The 16980-nt window shown below is 41.9% G+C and overlaps 1 protein-coding gene across 3 annotated transcripts in view; it reads left to right on the top strand.

The window, feature by feature from the left end:
* Positions 1 to 16980, top strand: part of POU6F2 (POU class 6 homeobox 2) — an 854440-nt gene that overhangs the window by 362546 nt on the left and 474914 nt on the right. For all 3 annotated transcript variants that reach the window (XM_077269273.1, XM_077269271.1, XM_077269274.1), the window contains exon 4: positions 14586 to 14814. In XM_077269273.1, coding sequence (XP_077125388.1) covers positions 14586 to 14814 — 229 coding nt within the window. The remainder of the gene's footprint in view (positions 1 to 14585; positions 14815 to 16980) is intronic.

Consider the following 16980-nt stretch of genomic DNA (forward strand, 5'->3'; position numbering starts at 1 on the left):
GTCTCCCGTCTAATGTAATGCATGTTATTATGACACACTCTTCTTGTTCTCTTGCTTGACTTTGTGATCTCAACGAGTAAGTGGCATCGTAGAAAAGACAGGTGGATGCTGAATGTAACATCTCAAATATATTAAGATCTCCTGAGGGATTTTTGAAATCATATTGCTTTTGGCAATCATTAAATTTGTATTATTAGTAGCTGTTCAGTTTCTGAAAACTAAAGAATGTTTGTGTCAGATGAAGGCAAGTGCGTAACATCAAGACCTGGTGAGTTGACATTGTTTGAAAGTTTTTCCTTACATCTGCATTTCGCAAGTTTAGCTTCCATGCATGGTTAGGTCTCATTGTTCATCCACACTGATTCTAATCCTTAATTCACCACCCTTGAATACTGAATTGATTTGGTTTCTGCTTAAACTATCAGTAATTACCTTTATATAATGGTTTATTACATAGGCTTTGAGTTTTTTCTTGTTTTAAACATGATTGTTTTTTTGAATAAAAATTCCATGAGGAAAATGTCAATCTTTGCCACTCTCCTGGATTTATAATGATGTCTTCTCTCCGATATCTATTCCCCATGCAATCCTCTACCTTTCTCCCACTGTTGGAGCTATTTCAGATAGAAAACTTTAGTCTTCTCCCATTTCTAGAACATATTTCAAATAGAAAGCTTCTGCTTCCTTCTCTCCCTGAGAATATCCAAACATTTGAACAAACTTAGCATTTGAAGGGTTTGTGTAACACCCCAGGAAGCCGGCTGTTACAGTGGTGTTGCCTTCCTTTTGGGGAGAGTGATGCCATGCCTGGAAGTAAGAAGGATCCCTTTAACTGGTGGTACATATATGCAACATGTTATGACTCCAGGCCAGAAGGGGGAGCTCTAAACCCAGTTTCAGGGGAGCTTCCCTAGATATATATTATGGCTTGGAGGAGGAGTTAGTTAGTTGAGTCTGGAGTTAGTTGGTGTCAGACAGACAGTGAGCGTGAGCAAGAGAGCTGGGGCTGTGCAGCCACGTGGTGCTGCAGCTCCAGACCAGAGAGGAGAAGCAGACAGTGTTGTATCTGTAACTTACCAGAGGGAATAAGTACAGGAGAATCAAGGAGCTGAAAGGTAGTTGCGACTGAGCTCCTTCTATGCTGAAGTGCAGGAACTAGGCACCAGGAGCCCAAGGCTGTGTGGAACTGTATGTCCCATAGCAGAACTGGAGGGCAAAAGATTCTAAGTAGTCTGTCTGCACCCACACCTGAAGGTAAAGCAACATACAGAGCCTGGAGTCATCTGAGAGACACCTGTAAAAAGGTTCACGTTGCCTACCATGCAGGTACTCTCTTAGGACAGGGAAAGAGAGGACCTTGTGTGGAGCCATAGGCAGCAAGGAGGAATGCTTACAACCTCACCTGGTAAAGGGAATTTAACTCACTTCCAGGCCGACCGGACCTTACCAACACCTGTTACCGGTACCCTGAACTGTGGCCGTGTATCACCAGTAAACAGGTAAAGAGACTGCAACCTTTTGTCATCTGATTATTTCTGGCACCAGACTATTTCTGCCAAATACACCGGGAGCCCTGGGGACTCAGCTTCACCTGTGGGAAGCCATACCATCCTTGCTGCAGTGCCATCACTCCCCAGAGGACCCCTTTAAGCAGCGTCGGTCACCTCTGACTGAAAACCACAAGTGGCGTCACGAACATTGTTATTTCTAATAACCCCTTTAAAGAGCTTTCCTTTCATTTGGACGCCCAGGGCCTCAGACCGGGTCGCTGCCACCTGACCACCCCTTTAATGACGACCGGACCTGGTACCGAGTACCCCCAGGGTCCTAATGGGGTGCTCCATTTGCAATATACAATAAAGTCTCAATGTCAACATTTGAACATGCCCTAAAATGTTGGTGTTGAAGTCAGATCATAGCAACAGCAACAGTAAGAGTCAGCCATTGGGATCCACAATTCTAATTTCTACTTGAGGGAACTTGATAGCTTATACATGCTGCCCGATCCACAAGCAGCATGTATCAGACACTGTGTGTATTATCTCAGCCAGGTATGCTTGACTCTGAAACTGTGCTGCATTTCAGAGACAAACATAGTTTAACAGCTGGATACTGAGCCAAAAGTCTTCTTAGATCTCTCTCTTTGAGCATGTATAGGGAGAGACCTATCAATCAAGGGCAGCAGGAAAGGAGAACTCACTGGGAACCTGCCTGTCTAATTAGCCTCCCCTGTGAATCCCGACAGCATTTAAACTACGCTATTCTTTGAAACGCTGCAGCATTACATAGTTAAATGTACCTGGCGGAAATCATCCATCTAGTGATTGATACATGCTGCGAGTGGATCACACAGCAAGTATCAGTTATCAGGTTCACTTTAAAGGGAACCTATCACCCCTAAAATCGAAGATGAGCTAAGCCCACCGGCATCAGGGGCTTATCTACAGCATTCTGTAATGCTGTAGATAAGCCCCCGACGTATCCTGAAAGATGAGAAAAAGAGGTTATATTATACTCACCCAGGGGCGTTCCTGCTGCGGTCTGGTCCGATGGGCGTCGTGGTCCGGGGCCTCCTATCTTCATAGGATGACGCAAAGTACTGCAGTGCGCAGGTGCCAGGAAAGGTTAGAGAGGCCTGGCGCTTGCGCACTGCAGTACTTTACTCTGCCCTCAACAGGGCAGACAAAGTACGCCTGTGCCGGAGCTGCAGCGTGAAGACAAGAAGAGGACATCATCTTAAGAAGATGGGAGGCCCCGGACCGAACCGCGACGCCCATCGGACCGGGACCGCCCGCCCAGGTGAGTATAATATAACCTCTTTTTCTCATCTTTCAGGATACATCGGGGGCTTATCTACAGCATTGCAGAATGCTGTAGATAAGCCCCTGATGCCGATGGGCTTAGCTCATCTTCGATTTTGGGGGTGACAGGTTCCCTTTAAACAATTGACTTACTTAATGTCTTAATGTGCAATCAAATATTTCACCACAAAATGTAAATAATGTGGATTGTCAATTCATTATTAATTGAATTTAATTTGAAACTTAAAATTATTACTAAGATAAATCTAGATTTTTTTTATACACGTTACAAAGAAAAAAGTCTATTTTATATGTAGGGCAGTAGGTTTCATAGCAAAACCTGGAAAGAGTGATGCTATGATCATCTATATGAATAAAAAGCTTATCTTTACTTTGGACTCTACTCATTATCAACCCCTCAAACTTGGGTAGACATGGGTTTATCTAGCAACTAGGCCCCATAGTAGTTACGGTTGCTATGACTGCTCCCCAAGTTGTAAGACCCTTGGTCTAAATGGGTTGTCCAGTTTTAGGGTACAAGTCTAAGAGACTGCAGACTTGTGAATCCTTACATTGCGTACACTATGTGCTATGAGGATCCTTTGGTGCCGATGTTAGGAGCAGGCGCGTGACTGCAAGTATATGATTTGCATACATGAGGTCACATGCCTACTAGATGGACTCGGACTCGGCCTTGCATTGATACAGGCTAGTCGAAAAGTGGCTTGAACTATGCAATTGCATACTTTCGGTCACATGACTGCCTGCTCCCATCACCAGAGAATCCCCACAGTGTGCAGTGTCCGTGATGTGAGAATTCACAAGTCTGCAGTCACATAGAGTATCTGCAGACTTGTAGCCAAAGGCTGGACAACCCCTTTAATGCATATCTAGATGCAGCTTAGTAAAATATCCCTTTTAATGCATATATATGGCTTATTAGTTGCTACTAAGAGGAAAAAGGTAGTAATCTTATGCTTAGGCATCAAACTATTTTTTGGGATACCGTTGAGCACATATGCCCAGGAAGTATACATTCAACAGTGTCCATAGTCAGGGTGGAAGAATTGTCATTATTGATGGGCCAGCAGGCTCGGCACTGCTCGATATATATAAAAAAATGTATACTACATAGTGTACATTGTTTTGCAGTGTTGATCTCTGTATAGGAAAACACAGTATGTTTCATATACAGTTAAATGGTCATCTGTTTATTTGAGACATATAAGAACATTAAATTATACGTTAGGAAAAGCTATTAGCTTCAGAGTGTCCTTCACCTTATCCAAGCTTGCATAGTTACATACAGTAGGTTGAAAAAAGTCACAGGCCTATCAATTTCAACATTTCTCCACCATTTACACATTATCTTTAGATTATTGATAACCCACAAAGCCATTTGTTGTTAAAAAAAAACCAGCACTTTTTTATATGCTGATATAGTGTCTGCCATTGCTAGCTCTTGAGGAAGAACGGAGGTATCACTTATGTGCTGCTGAAGTCGAATAATCTGTGAAATTATCTCATTATGCTTCCCTTGGATTCTGTAAGTATAATTGAAATACATACTAGTATTCTGGTGTCAATTTCATTTTGCTTTTCAAATTGGAAAATTGACTAGCATCCGCGCTCATCCTCATTACACATTTGAACATTGACATGCCGTTGGCGCTTTTTTCAAGAAACACAACATAAAAGACAGCTATACCATACAGTCTCACCAGGTTTGTCCTGATGAAGAGGTCCTGCGTGACCTCGAAACGCTTTAACTTTTAAACCTGTTTAGATAAATGTTGTAATTTCTCTGATTATTCTATTTCAGCAGTGCATAAGTGATACCTCCATTCTTCTCCTCTGCGTCTGTGGTTGTCTTCTCGACCAGTATCTGTGCAGCAGCTGTTATATGCCTGTTATGTGTTGTTATTCAGAAACTTAGCAACGTGACTGTATTCTCCCCTTTTCCTGACACCGCTTTGTCATTGCATAAGACCCTATTGCGCTTTTTTTCCCAGGTTCTTTTTGTATATTACTAGCCCTTGTGGTAGGGCATTCCATAGTCTGACTGCTCTGACTGTAAAGAATCCTTTCCTATTTAGCTGCAGAAATCATCTTTTCTCCCACGTAATGAATGCCCTGGTCCTTTGCATGGTCTTTTGAAGGAATATGTCGTGTGCAAGTTCTTTGTATCCAACACACTTGTATTTATACATATGAAAGACATTGCCTCTGAGAGATTCTTTTTCTGTTATAGAAGCCCAACTTTTCTAATCTCTCATTATGAGGGAGACTTTCTGTTCTATGCACTATAAATGAATGTAAAAAAATAATCAAGAGGGTCAGGGTCTATCTATAATGGCTCACATGTGAAGACCACCCACCAAAAAATATAACTTTTAATGAATATCAATATTAAAAAGGAGTAGCGACATGTAAAACACATAACACATTGCAAATAGGGTTGACCCTCAATTATCCCTAAACAGTTTCTTGTCTGCGTTCCTGCCTGCCAGTGGAGATTGGCACCCTTGATATGCAATATTGGCATACCCGCCACTCGACGGCTGTCCCTCCTTGCCCTAATGTGCCCTATTATAAAATTCGGGACACACCAACAACAGTAGGACCTGTCAGTCAAAGGTGAAATCCTCAAATAATTACATTGAAGACTATAATGACAAGGTTTTGCATAAAGGCAAAAAAGGTGGGCAAAAAAGGTTGGCAAAACCCTCCCAATAATAATAATAATAATGAGAAAAAAACATATTCAGATACACTAGCGGTACTCATCAATTAGACCTAATCTGTATCCTAATGTCTGAGTCCTTATCTAGACAGCAGAAGTTGGTACCCTATATTTTTGCAGACATAGCACCCCTGTTCCACAGTGGCTGTCTCAACCCTCATCTATTTCTGTACTCCTAGAGGGAAGCCAATGATTGCCCAGATCCCGCCGCTTTTGCAAACATATACTCTTTAATATTATCTAGGTGCTCATAATACAGATTAGGACTAGTTGATGGGTACTGTTGTCAGTGTATCTGAATATCTGTTTTTATATTATTGGGTTTTTATCATTGTATCTGGACTAATCACCACCTTTTGGTTTCTCCTATTTAAACAATTCCTTTTTGCGCCCCTTTTTTGCCTTTTGTCTTTATGTTTGGCCTTGTCTATGTAAGTAATTTTCAGGAATTGATCCTAGGCATTATGGTCTTCAATGCAATTATTTGAGGATTTCACCTTTGACTGACAGGTCCTACTATTGTTGGTGTGTCCCGAATTTTATAATAGGGCACGTTAGGGCTCGGAGGGACAGCCACAGAGAAGTGGGGTGCCAATATCACATATCAAGGGTGCTAACCTCTGCTGGAAGGCAGGAACGCAGATGAGAAACTGTTTAGGGATAGTCCAGGGTCATTCCATGTAATAACCAAGTTGTCTGCCTTTCAGCCGCCTATTTAAAAGGTTGACCCCAAAACTAGATTTCAGGTTTTTGCTGAAATTCCATTGTTTTCTTTTTTCTACATATTTTAACCATTGTTAATAAAATGCAAAAGCATGGCACACTAAAAACTGTACATAAAGGAGTGATCAATTCTGAGTGAATGCTTTTTGTATTGTCACTGAAGGAAACATTAATTATTCAACACTCAAGCAGACTGACAATAATGGGGTCTTAATGACATGGTCCTGGACCATGACTGCCTATTAGTATTATTGATTTGTTAAAGCTCAAAATCAAGATGAATACAAAATGCTGGCATAAAGTTTTAAGAGGCCACTGATGGGCTACAGTCCTCATACTTCTCCCAAACAAAACAGTTTTGGATGGGAAATCTGAGTGCTACAGCCCATCAAAGGTGGCCGGTAGGCTGCAGCACTCACATGACATATCATTCGATTGCTGACTAACACAGTGCTAACATCACTGAAATGATGGTATAGGAAGGTGCGTATATGTGAGTATATGCTGTTTTTATTTTACATGTCATGGTTTCATTTTCTAAAGGGTTATTCATGTAGTTGGCAACCCCATTAACTATCTCACCCCATTTTCATGTCAGGAATTTCTGTATAATGGGCTCAAAAGAATCACTTTTATTCTAGTAAATGCTATATCATACTGGCACTTGTGGATTAGTAAATGCTGCATAATAGTGATGCTTGCACTTGTGATATATACAGTATGTGGAGTGTTACCTATATTTTGCCATTGCAGTCAATTTTCATAGAACCATAGAACGTTAGAGTTGGGAGGGACCTCAAGGGTCATTGTGTCCAACCGCCTTCTCAGTGCAGTGCAGGATTCACTAAACCATCTCAGACAGATGTCTGTTCAGCCTCTGTTTGAAGACTTTCAATGAGGGAGAACTCACCACCTCTTGTGGCAGCCTGTTCCACTCATTGATCACCTTCACTGTCACAAAGTTTTTTCTAATATCTAATCTGTATTTTCTCCCTTTCAGTATTATTCCTTTGCTTCTTGTGTTTCCATGTGCAAATGAGAATAGGGATTATCCCTCTACACTGTGACATCCATTCAGGGCCTTTTGGTGCCCCACTTGAAACACTCTTCCAATTGTATGTGCAACCATTTATTACTCTTGAGTTCGATCACTGAGCCAGTTATGAAACCACCTAATCATAGCCTTGTCTATCCCATACTTTGTCATTTTTTTTAATAAGGATAGTATGAGATACTTTATCAAATGCTTTTCTTAAGTCATTTGCCTTTCTCCAATCTTCTGAGGACTTCTCCTGTTCTCCAGGCTTTTTCAAAGATTCTGGCTAATGGTTCTGTACTTTCCTCTGCTAACTCTTTCAGTACTCTAAGATGTAAGTAATCTGGACCAGGAGATTTAAATTCATTTAAAATAGCTAAGTGTTCCATCGCCATCTCTCTGTTTATGGATAATGTGGATTTTTTTTATTCTTTCTGTGGCTCCGTGAATTTTACAATTGCTTTCTTAGAGAACACAGATGCAAAATAGGAATTTAAAAGTTTGGCCTTCTCAACATCATTTTTGACTACTTCACCTTTTTAATCCTGAAAAAAATGTATAGCATCTTTGACTTGTCTTTTGTTTTTGACATACCCCCAAAATCCTTTTTTACTGCTTTTGGTCTCCCTTGCAAGCTTAACTTCATTATTGTCTTTAGATCTTCTAACTCTTGCCCTGCATTCCCTGCAAACAGAATTGTATTCTTCTTTAGACATACCCCCTTTCCATTTAATATACATTTATTTTTTTCCTTTTTAGCAAGTGATTAATTTCTGTGTTCATTCATCCTGATCTCTTTAAATTCTTCCAATTCTTCCTTCTTTTTGGGATTGTTATCGATTGTTCAGTAAGAATTTAATTTATCAAAATCTCCCATCCTTCTTGGACATTTTTGTCCTTTAGAACATCCAGCCATTGGACCTTTCCTACCCTCTTTCTGAGTCCATTAAAATCTCCCTTTCTGGAATCCAACCTTAAAGTCTGAATCCTCACTTGTCTTCCTCCTCTTGTAATCTAAATTTTGAGGATGAAATGGAGCATGATCGATGCCTCCTAAACTCCCAGCCACCTTTGCTTCCTCAACCATCTCTTCCATGTTAATAAGAATTTTGTCCAAGATGGCAGATCCTCTTTTATCTCTTCTGTCTTTTGAAAGATAAAGTTGTCAGCTAGAGAAGATAAGAATTTTCTGGACCCATTACTTTTGCCTGAAAGAGATTCCCAACAAATATCTGAATAGCTAAAATCTCCCATGATCATTGTGTCATACTTTTATAAAAACAGAGACATCTGATGTAAAAAGAGTTCATCCATATCTTCAGTCTGACCAGGTGGCAGGGCCGGACTGGCCATTGGGCACTTCTGGCAAATGCCAGAAGGGCCGGTGCCAGTAGTGGGCCGCTCGATCCGCCTCCCCCCGCCGTCGCATTCAACTATACCGGCGTATAGACGCCGGTACAGTTGAATTCAATGATGGAGGAGAGCGTCTACAGACGCTCCTCTCCCATCATTCCCTGCTCTGCCTCTGACACTGCGGGTGCGCGATGACGTCATATCATCGCGCACCTGCTGTGTCCCGGGCAGACTGCACGCTGCTGAGACAGAGACAGGAGCAGGAAGGCGGAAGCAACGCTGGCAAGAGGAGAGGTGAGGAGAGTTTTTTTTTTTTCTGGACTGTGGGGCCATTCTCGGAGGAGGTGAGGGGAGGGGGTGGAGGAAGAGAAGAGATGTGGGCTGTGCTCTGTGCTGTATACTACTGTGCTATATATAGTACTCTGTGGCTGTGCTCTGTGCTGTATACTACTGTGGGCTGTATATAGTTCTCTGTGGGCTGTGCTCTGTGCTGTATACCACTGTGGGCTGTATATAGTTCTCTGTGGGCTGTGCTCTGTGCTGTATACCACTGTGGGCTGTATATAGTTCTCTGTGGGCTGTGCTCTGTGCTGTATACCACTGTGGGCTGTATATAGTTCTCTGTGGGCTGTGCTCTGTGCTGTATACCACTGTGGGCTGTATATAGTTCTCTGTGGGCTGTGCTCTGTGCTGTATACCACTGTGGGCTGTATATAGTTCTCTGTGGGCTGTGCTCTGTGCTGTATACCACTGTGGGCTGTATATAGTTCTCTGTGGGCTGTGCTCTGTGCTGTATACTACTGTGGGCTGTATATAGTTCTCTGTGGGCTGTGCTCTGTGCTGTATACTACTGTGGGCTGTATATAGTTCTCTGGGCTGTGCTCTGTGCTGTATACTACTGTGGGCTGTATATAGTTCTCTGTGGGCTGTGCTCTGTGCTGTATACTACTGTGGGCTGTATATAGTTCTCTGTGGGCTGTGCTCTGTGCTGTATACTACTGTGGGCTGTATATAGTTCTCTGTGGGCTGTGTTCTGTGCTGTATACTACTGTGTGCTATGTGCTATATATAGTACACTGTGGGCTGTGCTGTATGTAGTACTCTCTGGGCTGTGCTGTATATATTACTCTGTGGGCTGTGCTATATATAGTACTCTGTGGGCTGTGCTGTATATAGTACTCTGTGGGCTGTGCTGTATATATTGCTCTGTGGGCTGTGCTATATATAGTACTCTGTGGGCTGTGCTGTATTTAGTACTCTGTGGGCTGTGCTGTATGTAGTACACTGTGGGCTGTGCTGTATGTAGTACTCTGTGGGCTGTGCTTTATGTAGTACTCTGGGCTGTGCTGTATATAGTACTCTGGGCTGTGCTTTATATACTTCTCTGTGGGCTGTGCTGTATATAGTTCTCTGTGGGCTGTGCTGTATATAGTTCTCTGTGGGCTGTGCTGTATATAGTTCTCTGTGGGCTGTGCTGTATATAGTTCTCTGTGGGCTGTGCTGTATATAGTACTCTGTGGGCTGTGCTGTATATAGTACTCTGGGCTGTGCTGTATATAGTTCTCTGTGGGCTGTGCTGTATATAGTACTCTGTGGGCTGTGCTGTATATATTACTCTGTGGGCTGTGCTGTATATATTACTCTGTGGGCTGTGCTGTATATATTACTCTGTGGGCTGTGCTGTATATATTACTCTGTGGGCTGTGCTGTATATATTACTCTGTGGGCTGTGCTGTATATATTACTCTGTGGGCTGTGCTGTATATATTACTTTGTGGGCTGTGCTGTATATATTACTTTGTGGGCTGTGCTGTATATATTACTTTGTGGGCTGTGCTGTATATATTACTCTGTGGGCTGTGCTGTATACTACTGTGTGGACTGTGCTGTATACTTCTACGTGGGCTGTGCTGTATACTACTGTGTGGTCTGTGCTGTATACTACTGTGTGGTCTGTGCTGAATACTGCTCTGTGGGCTGTGTTATCTACTACACAGGCTGTGCTATAGTATGCAGGCTGTGCTGTATACTATGCGGTTTGTGCTATATAATATGCGGGCTTTGCTATATACTATGGGGAGTATATTATATTCTATACTATGGGGGGCTGCATTATATTCTATGGGGGGCTACATTATATATTATGGGGAGGTGGGCTGTATTATATTCTATGGGGGTTACATACTCTGGGGTGGCTGCATTATACTCTGGGGTGGCTGCATTATACTCTGTGGTTGGTGTATTATACTCTGGGGTGGCTGCATTATACTATATGTGGGCTGCATGATACTGTATCGAGGACTATGGGGAATACGTTATACTATATGAAGAACTATGGGGTGCATTATACTATGGGAAGTGAATTGTACTACATGGATGACTGTGGTGGTGCATTATACTATATGGAGCACTATGAGGAGTGTATTATGCTATATGGAGGACTATGAGGAGTGTATTATACTATGTTGAGGACTGAGCAGTGTATTTTAATATATGGAGGACTATAGGGAGTGTATTATACTTTATGGAGGACTATGGAGCACATTATAATATATGGAGGACTATGGGGTGTATTTTACTAAACAAGTAAAATGCTGCATATTCAGATTGTTTTTGCTGGAACAAAAAGCCTTGTTGTCAGCAGCACATTGCCAGTGTAAACTGTAGATGTGCTGCTGAATACATGATACTGTATGGTGATCTGTTAGTGATCTATTAGTGATCGTTCTGTCCCATCATTATTCCTCAGCTGGTGGAAAGAGGCCGGGAAACAAGCGTTGAACAACTTCCGTATTGTCGATCAAACTCATTTAGCGGCCTGAACTCAGCGCACGTAAATACAACAGGCTTCTGTGTGATGTGGAATATGTTAGCTTTTGGGGCCCCATTTTAAACTTTGCCTAGGGCCCCACTTTGCCTAAAACCGGCCCTGCCTACAAGTGTACAAAGATATTATACAGTCACCATGTGACAAGTGGGCCTGTGTAACTTCAAATGCCAGGGCTGAATTTTAGTCCCAGTCCGGCCCTGCCAGGTGGCCTATAGTAAACACCTGCAACAGTATCCTGTCAGTTCTTCTCTGATTGTATTTATACCCAAACAGTTTTTACAGAGCTGCTATCAGTCTCTGAAGCTTGGATCTCTGTGGAGATATTTCCTAAAATACAATGCAACACTCCCTCCCCTCTTGTTAATCCTGTTTCTAATAAATAAGTTGTAGCCTTCAATTGGCAAGATGTAAAACTACTTTTCATGGGCTGTGTGATGAGTTTCTTTTACTTGGTTGCATATATCGGGCCCCAATTTTCTTGGTAGGCTTTACAAAATATTTAGAGTATGTCTGTAGGACTTGGCTTCCATTGGGTTTGGCTTCAGTTGGAGCTACAATTCACCCATAAAGGTGTTCATTGGAGAAGATGTCAGGTTGCTCTACAGTTCACTAAAGTTCACACCAAACTAATAAAGCCAGGTCTTTATTGACATCAGTTTGTACAAGTCATTATGAAACAGGTATGGGCCTCCCCAAACTCTTCACAGAAAGTGTTACATTTTGCCTGAAGAGGTGGATCTTTAAAGCCCTTAATCCAGTAGAGCAGTACTGATGTAGTACTTTATAGAGACTGAGGGTTTTGGTGCAGCAGAACAGCTCAGTAGGAGCTACAGGAGCTGAAAAAGCACACTGAAGCAGAAGGCACGAGACTGGAATAACAAAAGCAGAATTGTAGACGCACCAACTTGTTGTGTAGAATGAGGTTAGAGCAACGGGTGCAATTCAGAGAAGTTATGGCTACTATTCAGTGTCAATACAGGAACAGTACAATAGCGAAAATTGACAATAGGATTTGCTACAGAATCCAAGGCAAGTTATATAGTACAGCTCAGTTTGTCACAAATTCAATGACAGTACGGATTAGACTTCCCAGAGTCTGGACGATCTGAGTTTGTTACTAAGTACAAAGCAAAGCTGGCAGCAGTGCAGTAGTGTTGACTCAAAGATAGCAAAGCTTAGTTTGTCATGGTCCAATGCAAAGCTTGCAGCGGTGCACAGTAGTAGCAAGGAGGTCAACTACTTTAATATTCAGGTGATGTACCTTTGCCTGAGCCAGCCTATAAAGCCAGAGAACAAAACCTCGCAGATGCACACTGGGTTACCATGTTAAGTTAACCCAAGACGCAGTAGAGCAGAGTATGCCAACTGAGGCAGAGGAAGGGTTGAGAAGTTGGTACTGGAGGCATAATAGATGAGAATATCAATGTTGGAAAAGAGAACTGTGTAAAACGCCTGTGCATATTAATAACATTTACATCACTCTTCACTGGAAATGAAATGGACAGGCATCAAACATTGAAACTCTACTATCCTGCTTCCATCAAATTTCATAGTATTCCCTATTTATGTATTTTCTGGGTATTACTAGTCCCAGATTCATCCATTAGGCTTCCAGAAAGTGAAACATGATTCTTTACTCCAGAAAACTTTTTCCACTGCTTCACTGGCAATTCAGTCCAATGGCAATGTGTTTTACATAACGTCACAACTTCGGCCTACATTTATCGTTGTGCATTTATGCATTCGGCCAACATATATATTATATAGCACCAATAAGTTTCATCTTTTCAATCTGGAGACTGTTATCACTCATATTAGTCTCTGTCCTCAGTAGGGCCAAACTCTAATTCCCCTTTGTCAGATTCATGCTTACCCTAGAGTAATGCCACATTCTCATGCTCATGTGTTACAGTCTGACTACAGAGCATGATGCATGGATTTGATAGCCTCATTTATGGCTAAGGCGCCGTTAAGTTTGGGTCAGGAGACCAGCGGACAGTCCATGCATCATGGTCTGAACTCGGACTGCAACACTAATATGTATGAATTCAATGTTATGGGATGTTATTCATACCATCCCAGGACCTCAGTTCTGAAATCACTAAACCACCATCTTGCTCCTTTAAAGGCTTTAGATCTTTTAATGAACTGTCAACTTGAATGACACTCACTGAAGTTAGAAAGTGGGTACAACAAGCAGCAATTTTTTGTTGGAATTTCCTATAAATTAATGAATAAACATGAAAGCTGTTGTCCAGGATTAGAAAAATTGTTCTGTTATTTTTTGTCCAGTAACCATGATATTACGAGACATCTCCATCCACTTGTATAATAGACTCATTACATGAACATTAGACTCATTGGCGAAAGTGTTTCATTGCATTTCTGCCAATTTTAATGACATATGCACATTATCAATTACTGCATTGGACACTTATGAAGTGGGTAGAATTTCATAATCAGAGTCAGCATAATTCATTTATTTAAGGTTTTCCAACACTTTGCATCCAGAAGACTGCTGGAAAACAATACCAGTGTGCACCCTGTTGATCAAACTGCCACTCTGCCCTGAGGGAGAGACTGGCACACTGTTTGTATATGACATGAATAATAAATGAAGCTCCCCAAGTGTTTTCACCGATGGCCTATTGCGTGTTGGTAGATATTGCCCAAGGGGATGATATGGGTATGTTAGACAAAGGTGTCTTGCTAAAAACCCATCTTATTTTATTAAGCAGAAATGGCTAGGAAATGCCTTATTTGTGGAATAGAGTAAAATGTGTCTCGTGGGAAAGCATGATGTATTTGTGTAGATATTGGTAATTCATGTGTCTTGTGTGTTTGTATCCGATTCTTCTATTATATTATATGCACGTACTAAACAATGGCTCTAGCAATATATGGTTTTTATGTACTTTAGTCACATCTTGTGCTTTATTCATTGCATTTTCAGTTCAGTATACAGTAAACAACACTCAGCCAATTGATAAAGTAGAAAGCTTTATGAAATGCTTTTCAATGTACCATTGTAGATTTTTCTGTTTTCTGAGCCATAAAACCCCATACTTGCTTAACTCAGGTTTATGTTTTTTTTTCCAGCCCCTGCTAGCAGCACAACAACTGGCATCAGCGGTAGCTGGAGTGATGCCAGGGGGTGCTCCTGGCCTCAACCAGCCAATCCTTATCCCATTCAACATGGCCGGACAACTTGGGGGGCAGCAAGGACTGGTGCTGACATTGCCTACAGCCAATCTCACAAACATTCAAGGCCTGGTGGCAGCTGCAGCAGCCGGAGGAATAATGACTCTGCCATTGCAAAATCTACAAGGTAAGTCCATGTGGCATGTTTTACCAGACATAAAGCTTGGCAAAGGACTTCACCAACACTGTGCTCTGCACTAAAGGCATGTAATTTAGGATTATTCTCACTCTACACTCATAAAAGTCTTCAGAACAGGGATAATCAGCCGTCCACAGGGTCTAGGAGTAATGCTCCTCTCCATCTACTCTTGCATTCACATAAAATCAAGTTGGTTTTATTAACTATTTTCTGTAACTTAAAAAGATTGTCCATAATTAAAAAAGCATTGATACCAAAAACAGGTTATCTGAAATGTGAGACAACCCTTGAACTGGTATGGCACCATTTCTGGGAACAAGACACCATGATTATCTGATCCTGTCCAACCCCTTTGATTTACTGAGACAGTAAAAAATGTTGTGTTTTAAGCCTTGCCCAGGCTTCTTGCTTATTCATTCCACTCGGCACAGAGGCAAATCAGCTTTGGTTGCTAGGGGGGAAAGAATGTAGTTGTTGGGCAGTCTTTCCTGGGCAAAGTGACAACTAGCAGTCAAGAATGGAACACAGCTTGACATTAGTCAAGGGACATCATTCCCTATCTGAACCCATGATCTGAAAGGTGTTGACCCCTTTTAGAAAATCCAGGCCCCTGGCCACAGTTTATTAAAAAAAATAAACAAAACAAAACATGCTTTTCTCACCATTCCCAAGGGTAGCCCTGAGTCTCCATCGCCCTTAGTGGTGATTGATATTGACTGCAGCGCTGAAGTCAATCGTAGCAGTCAATCACTGATCTCAGCAGCTCTGCCCTTGTAGATGCAACTCCCCCCTCAGAGCTGCTGAGCTTAGTGATTGGCTGGTGCTTTGTCTGTGATGTCAGCCAATATTGAACACTGGGAGCAATGGTGGGAACAGCCAGCTTCTTCAGCAATGACCTTCTGTGGCTTACCCTCCTTGTGGAGTGTGTCAATTACTTCCTTCTGTACATCTGTCAAGTCAGCAGTCTTCCCCATGATTGTAGAGCCTACTGAAACAAACTTTTTAAATGCATAGGAAGCCTTTCCAGGTGTTTTTTGTTAATTATTCTACTGAGATAATGTTGATGATTATAGTTTACAACCAATGAAAACCCAAACGCCATTAACAGAAATAAACACTTGAAATAGATGACTCTGTAATGAATATATGAGTTTCACTTGTTGTATTGAAGAACTGAAATAAATTAACTTTTTAATGATATCCTAATTTTTTGAGAAGCACAGACACACATACACATATATATATATATACTTAAAGGGAATCTGTCACCCCCAAAATCACGGGTGAGGTAAGCCCACCGGCATCAGGGGCTTATCTACAGCATTCTGGAATGCTGTAGATAAGCCCCCGATGTATCCTAAAAGATTAGAAAAATACGTTAGATTATACTCACACAGGGGTGTTCCCGCTGCTGGTCCGAGTCCGGCGCCTCCCATCTTCATCAGATGATGTCCTCTTCTGGTCTTCATGCTGCGGCTCCTGCGCAGGCATACTTTGTCTGCCCTGTTGAGGGCAGAGCAAAGTACTGCAGTGCGCAGGTGCTGGGCCTCTCTGACCTTTCCCGGCGCCTGCGCACTGCAGTACTTTGTTCTGCCCTCAACAGGGCAGACAAAGTATGCCTGCGCAGGAGCCGCAGCGTGAAGACCAGAAGAGGACATCATCTGATGAAGATGGGAGGCGCCGGACCCGGACCAGCAGCAGGAACGCCCCTGGGTGAGTATAATCTAACCTCTTTTTCTCATCTTTTAGGATACATCAGGGGCTTATCTATAGCATTACAGAATGCTGTAGATAAGCCCCTGATGCCAGTGGGCTTACCTCACCCGCGATTTTGGGGGTGACAGGTTCCGTTTAATATAGACTGATGGTATATTTATATTGTGTATATTGTCAGATTATCAGAGTATGTAAAGTATTTTTAAGCAAGTTGTGCTATTAGTTTAGTTTATTCTGTTTTCTCTGCTGTCCCCTGAGTTTCACCTGTTGGTGGAGCACTAGCTTATGCAGCACCTTGTGGCTATTTTAAAGATTAATGTCAGCAGACCTCTCTTATCATACTTGTAAATGGTTTTCACTTTAATGTTTAAAATAATGTCTCTCTCATACCATTAAGTTGCAGCAAGGAACCTGTCAGTCATAAATCATAAATGAAAA

The sequence above is a fragment of the Ranitomeya variabilis genome, chromosome 6 (genome assembly GCF_051348905.1).
Source record: "Ranitomeya variabilis isolate aRanVar5 chromosome 6, aRanVar5.hap1, whole genome shotgun sequence".
NCBI lineage: Eukaryota > Metazoa > Chordata > Amphibia > Anura > Dendrobatidae > Ranitomeya > Ranitomeya variabilis.